A 9,042-nucleotide genomic window follows, 5' to 3' on the forward strand; every position below is an offset into this window, starting at 1 on the left:
GCTGTTTTTCGGACCTATACATTATAAATAATTCTAATAAATATAAAATAAACGGGCGCTTGCTGGCCCAACGTGCGTGCCTCGCCTCGTGGCCTAGGTCATGCATGTGACATGTTGGGCAAGCACGTAGACCTGGCCAAATGGGTCAACACGGCCTGACCTGTGCTAATCGTGTTTGGCACGACACGATCCGCACATCCACGTTTATTAGACTAGTCGTGCTGTGCTGGCCCACGTGCCTTGCTCCTCGGCCTAGGCACGATACATTTAGTAACCGGCCGACCCGTGGTACATTTAACACGTTTGGGCTGCATGCTTTTCGGTCTGCTAGGCTATATTTTTGGGCCATTTTGGGTCTATTGGATTGTTTCTTAGGTTATATATATATATTCAAAAATTCGAAAAAAAAGTGCCGCGTGCCGGGCATGGCCCATTTAGGCTGTGCCGTGCGTGCTTCTAGCACGAGAAGCACGGCCTGTTTGGCCAGCTATACCCTCTAGCTTGTCTCAAAAAAAAAAAAACTATACCTTGTAGCACACTGCCTATCCCGGGAGAAGGTTTTTGGCGCTGACCCACATGTCATCGAGCAAGACCACATCCGCAGGGCCTTCTCCTGGCCTGAGCAGCTCCCCTTCCCTCTCCGGCAACAATTACCGCAAACCACCGCCCCCTCTCCGGCGGCAACCACAGCGGCGCCATAGCTAGTCCGAACGCCAATGTCCACCGCTGCCTCTGCGCTCCGCCCGGCGCCACGGTGGGGTGCGCCGTCGCAGCGCCGGCTCGTGGAGCAGCACCTGGCGTCACTGCCCCACGGCCTCCAGCGCCTCCACCACGTGCAGGAGCTCCACGCGCAGCTCCTCAAGCACGGTATCCACCTCGACCCGCTCACCGCCTCCAAGCTTATCTCCTCATACGCGCTCCAGCGCCGCCTCCCGGCCTCCCGCCGCATCTTCGCCTCCTTCCCCAATCCTCACGCCACCACCTTCCTCCCGAACACCCTTCTCCGCGCCTACGCGCTCAATGCCCTGCCCCACGCTGCGGTCTCTGTCTTCTCCGCCATGCCCCAGCGGGACAGCTTCACCTACTCCTTCCTCATCAAGGCGCTCTCCTCAGCGGGCTTGACCCCCCTCAGGGCGGTGCACTCCCACGTCGTTAAACTCGGGTCCATCGAGGACACCTATGTCGGGAACGCGCTGATCGACGCCTACTCCAAGAACGGCGGGTTTTTGGACGCCAGCAAGGTGTTCGAGGAAATGCCTAGCCGGGATACCGTGTCCTGGAACTCGGCCATGGCTGCGATGGTGCGACAGGGCGATGTGGTAAGTGCGAGGAGGATGTTTGACGAGATGCCGGAGAAGGACACGGTAAGCTGGAACACCGTGCTAGATGGGTACACCAAGGCTGGGAAGATGGAGGAAGCGTTCGAGCTGTTTCAGTGCATGCCAGAGAGGAATGTGGTGTCGTGGTCGACGGTGGTGTCTGGTTACTGTAAGAAGGGTGACATGGAGATGGCTCGAGTGATCTTTGATAAGATGCCAACGAAGAACTTGGTAACATGGACGATAATGGTCTCGGCATGTGCCCAGAATGGGCTTGTTGAGGAGGCTGGACGGTTGTTTACTCAGATGAAGGAAGCTGGTGTGGAACTTGATGTGGCTGCGGTTGTGAGTATCTTGGCTGCATGTGCAGAGTCAGGCTCGCTTGCTCTTGGGAAGAGGATTCACCGGTACGTGCGGACAAGGCAACTGGGGAGGTCGACCCATGTGTGCAATGCAATGATTGACATGTTTTGCAAGTGTGGATGTGTAAACCGGGCTGATTATGTCTTTGACACTGAAATAGCTGAGAAGGATTCAGTGTCATGGAACACCATAATTGGGGGATTTGCGATGCATGGGCATGGAGACAAGGCGCTGGATTTCTTTGCCCAAATGAAGCTACAAGGGTTCCGTCCTGATGCTGTGACAATGATCAACGTTCTTAGTGCATGCACACACATGGGGTTTGTGGAAGAGGGACGCCGGTATTTCAACAATATGGAGAGGGACTATGGCATTGTGCCACAGATAGAGCATTATGGCTGCATGATTGACCTTCTTGGTCGTGGAGGGCTCATCGAGGAGGCTGTTGACCTGATAAAAAGCATGCCTTGGGATCCTAATGAGGTAATATGGGGGTCCCTTCTCAGTGCATGCCGACTGCACAAGAACGTGGAGTATGCAGAAATTGCAGTGAACGAGCTCAGTAAGCTGCAGCCCTCCAATGCAGGGAACTATGCTGTCCTTTCAAACATCTATGCAGAGGCTGGGCAGTGGAGTGACATGGCAAAGGCAAGGATGCAAATGAAAGGAACCGGGTCTCAGAAGTCAGCAGGATCAAGTTGGATTGAACTTGATGAGGCATTCCATGAGTTCACGGTGGGGGACAGAAAACACTCAGACTCGGACCAGATATCCGAGATGGTTGATAGGCTGAGTTCACATGTTAAGGATGTTGGCTGCCTTCCAACAGCTCATGAGCTGCTTGTGCAGTGAGTCCTTTGCCAAGGGTGTGCTAAATCTCATGTTGCAGTCACAAATGTGAAATGCTTCCGTGAGGTGCTAGCATTGCACGGTGCAATCTATGTAAGCAAGCACCGGCTCCAGTGAATCCTGCAATCAAGAAGATGCTGTGACGTGGTACAGAATTACCCACGATGGACTGTAAACCCAGACATGTGTTCAAGCATTTCTCAGCATGTGCTCTTCTGCCATCAGGTTTGCTCTGTCGAAAACTACAACTATGTTAAGACGAAAGCTGGTGATGGGATGGACTGACAAAACACTACCAATACAGTGCTAGGTTGATTGAATAGTTCATAGGTTAGTACTTCTAGTGCTTCACTCAACTGGTTAATTGAAACCAAAACAAGCCATGAGGTAGGGTCTTCTAAAATATAAGGAAGTGAGAAGACCTCACATTAAAAGAGTAAGAAGTGATTTATGTAGTTACATTGTAGCAGAAAATGGTTATGTTGGAAAAGTAGATTAGTTGAGTGTTTTACAGTCGTTCATCCCATTTTTTGCATGTATCACTTTCATAAGAATGTTTTAGTGAGAAAAGCATACAATCTCCGTAATATTCTAATTCGGGTATTAAGCTTGTATCTCCTACAAAACCGTATAAATCATTCATTTGTACTTACTTTTGAAGTTTGTATTTCACGCTTCTTAGATATGTTAGTGTCATGCTATGTTATGAGGTTTATTTTTTTGTCTATTATCTTGTTTCTCTGTCTTCTGTTTCAACTTATAACTCACTGCTAAGACTATGAAGAATCCTGATTTAGGTTGCTGTGATGTTTATGATAGATATTCAACATGATATTTTTTTTGGTATGCATCTGGGTCATACCTGAATATTTAAGTTATCAAGCGGAATGTTTGGAACTTCAATAATTGGTTCACCAAGTTCAGACTGGTCCATGTCTTTTAAAAGTCATTGTTATGCTAAGAAATGGCTTGTAAGATGTTTTAGAAGTATAAAGATACGCTCGTATATTATTTTGTTCTGTAACAATGTAATCTCCTTACAATAATCAAGGTAGAGAACTGACTTGCCTTTTCCTTTTTTTCTCAGCAAGGCAATCGAAAATCAAATGTATCTTCTTTTAGAGAGACCATGCTGATGCTGGGTGACACACCCTGAAGCACATCCTACCAAGCCACAAACATATAGCAAGTCATATCACCCTGCAATGGTCAAATTATCTAGCAAATGCACCAAAGTACACCAGCTCAACGAGATCACAGTACACAACACAAATCATAATGCACAATAAGGCCCTGTTTGGAACGAAGGAAAAACATAGGAATTTTGGAGGGTATGATTCCTGTAGGAAATATTTCTTTGGTACCGTTTGGAACAAAGGAAAAGCTATCCCTACAATTCTTTGAAATTCCTATGGATTGAGCTATTTCATAGAAATTTTTGGAGGACCTCATGTTTTCTTCTCCTTGTGTCTAGATTCCTGTGAATTTCCTGCATGACATCCAAATGAGAGTTTTGGAGTTTTCCTGTAATCCAGGATACATGGCATCCAGGATTCTCCAGTTTAGGTATAGTTTTCAGATGCAATTGGCTCTGGCTGCACTTTCTCATTATTTTTTCATAGATATTGGGTGTTTCTAATAAATTCTATGGGCTGCAAACACCTCAACGGTGCTCCAAACACTAAGTTACCAACATACACTTTCTGGTAAAAAAATATCATTTAGCAAAGATCTTTAGATAGAAGGTGGTTATCCTCTTTACCCCAGGAAAAAAATAGTGCATCAATTTATTTCTTGCTCTAAGTGCATCGGGCTAAATGACAAGAAAGTATGACTAAAGAGAGCAAAGCTATTATCTTTAGTTGGCTCAGAACAGCCAACAAAAACCAGTTTTAAGTTGTCATCGACATTGGAATCTTCACTACATGGTACTGTACATAATAGTCTCAGTTTGCTTGAGATGTTCTTTGAAGTGTAATAGACCATACTAAGTTTTAGTCTGGGTGTTCGATCCCTCGCTTTCCACACCTCGCCTAGTTCCTGCCTTTCAGCCTTGTAACAGTACTCTTTTGATTGACTGACAGAACAAGCCAGCTCAGAATCTTTGCTACGTTTGCAAGAGACGATCATGAAATGATGAATCTATTTTCCAGTGCTTCTTGCTTCTTCTTAACATGCCTGAAAAAAAGAAACATAAATAGGAATATACTCATATCGAATATTTTTGTTGGAGTACTATATATACAGTTGTGTAGCCTTTTGTATTTCCCCATTGTATAAAGGGCTTTCTGCCCATTTTCTGCACTTGTACATGGCCTACGACCCCATTAAAATACAAGCTGCATCTGTACATTACAGTTTTTAAGCTCCCAGGAATTACGGCGCTGTGGTTGATTGAGGCTTTTAGCCGCGGTCGTGGCCCCACCTGTAACTGTAAGTGTATATGCGCTTTAGTCGGTTTGACCGCACGTCGGTTCTCTTCCCTTTCCAACCTATCTGCTAGCCCCTTCCCTGAATCCCGATCCCCTTCCGTGTCCCCCTTCCACCGTGTCGCCGCCTCCGCCACCGCGCCTGCCTCTTCTTCGATGTCGCGCCACACCCAGTTCCCCGTCCACCTTCACTCCTCCCCGCGCCCTCTCCTCTGCACCTTTGTGCCGGTCGCTGAGACTTGCCTCTACCAGTCTACGGTGCTGGCGCTGGGGATCCGTTCCGCGCGGCGCTTGTTTGCCTCGGCTCGGCGTTCGCAAATGATTCTTCCTTAACTTCCTCTGCAGCGCCACTAACCCACTGCCGCGCCACCCGGCTCATCTCTCGCTGTCAACGGCGAGGCAATGGCCGGCGGCAGCGACGCGAGGGGCATGTACTGCAGGCGGCGCGGGAAGTTTCCACGGCCCTAACCCAGCAGTATGGTGGCGATGAGGGAGTTCGAACTGGCGATGTGCTTGTCGTGAAGTGGGAAGGTCATCAATTCCAAAGCATTGATGCGCTCGATCTGGTGGCTCTGAGCCTCAGCTGCACACCAACCCAAGGACCACCATGGCGAGCTTGGAACCCCTCCCTGCTTTAGGCTACATAATTATCTTACTAATTTTCTCAAAGGTATATGTATTGTGGCCCTCAGAAGCAGTTCTAAGATTCTTATTGTTATGGTGTGAATGGCATAATGAATAACTCAAAATGCAGATCATTATTTTACAATCATTGCTATTATATTCTCCATCTTCATGCGTGATATGTTGCATATCCTCTAATAAAAGGTCGTTCCTCTATTGTTTCTGGGTTACCTAGCTATTTTTCAGTTTTGCATTCCTTTATGTACGAATTGTACTATACAGGAAGCATCAGATCAATCCCCCCCGCCCCCCTCCATCTTAGAATGTCTCAAGTCTCATGCCAAGAATGGCAACTGCAGAGTAATGGTTGCAGTACAGACAAAGTGCCCATGATACCGGTGGATGCAGCCTGTGAGCTGTGCTTTGACCTGATGCTTAGGGTAAATTTATCAAATTTTTTCTGAAATTGTACCTCACGTTATCCATGTTCAGTTTGGACGTTCTTTGCTAATTAAGATGATTTCTTCCTGTTATGTGTCGTAACATTTTCTCAATGTGGTTTTAACGATCATTGGGGTTCTAACTGAGACAAAAGTTCAGGTGAGAACTTCAGAATAATCCCAAGTTCAAGTAAGCACTTTGGGATTTCGCCCACATCCAAATGGTATGTGCAAAACCTCTTATTCGCACTGCTCGTGGATTTATAGATAGCATCCACATCATGAGATTTTGTAACAAAGTTCTAAAATTTGCAGTGAATGACATAGGAAATTAAGATATGCATGCAGTTGAGATTATAAGAGTTTGTCACACTAAACAAATTTATATAATGCTTAGTGAATTTCCCATGTATTGATTTTGTGTGACCTGCAACTGTTAGAACTGTTATCAGCTTTGGTCTGGATTACATTATACACATAACAAATCTGAACTGGTAACAATTAAGTTTCTAGGTTGCAGCACCGTACTACTCTGTGTATAATCAAATTACTCTTTGTAGCTACTGAGTCCCATTCTTGATATTGAAATTCTTCACTGTCCTTTTTAGTCTGCTCCAGATGTCAGGATAGATGTACCATTTGGAAGTGGCAGAAACCAAGTCGCTCCTAACATCATAATTTTGTTTGAACGTCAAATTGTTCTGACGACCCATAAAACATATTTCTGCCAATATTATGTCGTGTTGTGATATGGGACTTCTCACCTGAACTTTTGTCTCAGTTATTCTAAAGAGAACACAAATTTTTTTTTTTGGCCCTTATCTAAAGATTAAGTCAGTTACTTCCAGATTTCCAGTTATGTGTAGGTATTAAAAGTAAAGAGTTTCTTGTATCCATAGATATATTTAATTGTATTAGTAGCATACTCTTGAGCTTTCAAATGCTTGGATGACGGTAGTAATATTTTTCTTTATTGCAGGATGGTTGAGATTCTTTTTAATGTACCATGCTTCTCATTTAGTCCTGAACTGCTTAAATACATAGTATATTCATTTTTTGAGAAAGTACAAAGTAGTGTGCAAGATATTTTGGTGAAACCCATAATCAGGGTGTTTATTTACTTGTTGCCCATCTAGGTCATAGGTGTGTATAAGAATTATTGGTATATCTATGTAGAAGAAGAGAGCCTACTGTATATGCACAGGGTGTATCATATCTTTGAATGTGAACAAGCTACAGTGAATGCAATGTTGTAAATTCAAGATTTTCTTCAAAGTGATCTTTTGCTTTTATTGGAGTTTCTTATTGCTTCCAAGTTTTAGTGTAATCAGTTCTCCCTTTAAGGTCGCGAATTAGTTCCATCTCCAAATATGTATGCTTCCTTATTTTATACTCCCTCCGTCCCAAAATAAGTGACTCAACTTTGTACAAAGTTAGTACAAAGTTGAGTCACTTATTTTGAGACGAGGGGAGTATTTACATATATGCCAGTGAAGTTGTCTGTGGACTTCTCTTTGCAATTAGAAAACATTGTCTTCTTAATTTGTCGCAATGAACACAACAAGTTATTTAGGCTAAATTATACTTTGTTCTCAGGCTCCGATGATGATGCCTCCCGCTCCCGCCCCGCCTCCCCGGCCGGCCACCCCGTCGGCCGCCGGCAACGCCCCAGCCACCAAAAACCCCCTGCTCCTAGCCCTCTCCACAAGCCCCCTAGACGAGCTCATACCATCTGTGGCTCCACCACCCTCGTCATTCTTCGACCTACCCTATGTCAAGGCCGGGCAGGTTGCCCTCCGCTGCTTCCTCGGCTGCGGAAACGCCATGGGACTGGAGTTTGAAGATGACTGCTCATACTATCTCCGCCTTGCCATCACCACCCCGGCCCTCCACCTAGCCTCACCGCTCTACATCGTCTTCGGCTACTCCAGCCGTCACCTCGACGCCATTGTTGTCGTTGCGCTGCTCCAGGCTATCCTGGTGGCTCTGCTTCTCACTTCTACGTCGCGCAATGCTCTCCTCTGGTTTTCCGTTTCCACGTCGCTTCTGCACGCGTGGCAGAGATCATCCTTGCCCAAACCACTCTCCGCTTTCGCAACTACTCCTTCTCCTTCACTAGGGCTCTACCCTCCCTCCCGCCTCCACCGCACTCTGCCGCTACATGCATGACGCTTGCCCAGCTGCTCCAAATTCCAGACGACCTGGGTCTTCAGTTCCAAGCTGTGGCCTGGTCACAACTTCGTTCCCAAGTTACCGCCGTTCATGCTGTCAGCCTCATGGTTGCAGAATGTATGCGCGTGTAATCCAGTTCCCCTTCGCTCTCACTGCCACTACCATGGCCCTTGTCCTCGCTCAATTGTTTGGGGATTCCTACCTCCATTTTGATGTCACTGAAGACGGAGAATCCTGCTTCTCCTTCATCGTTGCTTCACCCGCAGTAGCCAAGCTGATCGCCTCCATGGGTGACTACCGCAAGAGGGGCATGCTGATCCGCTTCCCCTGGCCTATGATCATGTGTGGTGCCCGACGTCTTCTGCGTGCTGATGCCATGCCCCCGTCGCTTGGCTCCGCGTCCTCCTCGTCGTTGTCGGTCGTCTCTGCACCACTGTCATTAGCGCCTCCAACTATGGATCTGCCCAAGGTGAGACGAAAACGGCCAGGTATTAGTTTCTTTTACCGAATGCTAAATGTTCGTTGCTTTAATCAGCTATCACCTCACGTGTCGTACACTCACCATACATATCCTTTTTGGGTTACTTTCATGCCAATCACTGTCAGACCTAATGAACTACTAGTGGAATCAGCCCTAAACCACTGTTTTTCCATTAGACAAGATTTCCACGCAATTAAGGTTCATGATCTAATTTTTAAATCTGGCGTCTCCTCCCGCCCAGTCAAATTTGAAATTCTCAAATTAGGGTCCCTGGACTTTGATGGGTTTCGTCCTTTTCTTTTTGACCACCTCGATCTAGCCATTGGCCACTGCAGCCGTTTCCCACAATCTTATTTCTCCTTTTC

General features: G+C 46.3%; 1 protein-coding gene and 1 pseudogene across 1 annotated transcript; both read left to right on the plus strand.

The window, feature by feature from the left end:
- The first annotated feature begins 552 nt into the window (after window positions 1-552).
- On the plus strand, window positions 553-7,316 carry LOC125508032 (pentatricopeptide repeat-containing protein At3g29230). Its single transcript, XM_048672575.1, has 2 exons — window positions 553-2,756; window positions 3,619-7,316. The coding sequence occupies exon 1, from the start codon at window positions 717-719 to the stop codon at window positions 2,532-2,534; it is 1,818 nt and encodes a 605-aa protein (XP_048528532.1). The 5' UTR covers window positions 553-716; the 3' UTR covers window positions 2,535-2,756; window positions 3,619-7,316.
- A 310-nt stretch (window positions 7,317-7,626) lies between these two features.
- LOC125506817 lies at window positions 7,627-8,808 on the plus strand (annotated as a pseudogene).
- Window positions 8,809-9,042: the final 234 nt, after the last annotated feature.

This window comes from Triticum urartu, chromosome 5 (assembly GCF_003073215.2).
Source record: "Triticum urartu cultivar G1812 chromosome 5, Tu2.1, whole genome shotgun sequence".
Lineage (NCBI taxonomy): Eukaryota > Viridiplantae > Streptophyta > Magnoliopsida > Poales > Poaceae > Triticum > Triticum urartu.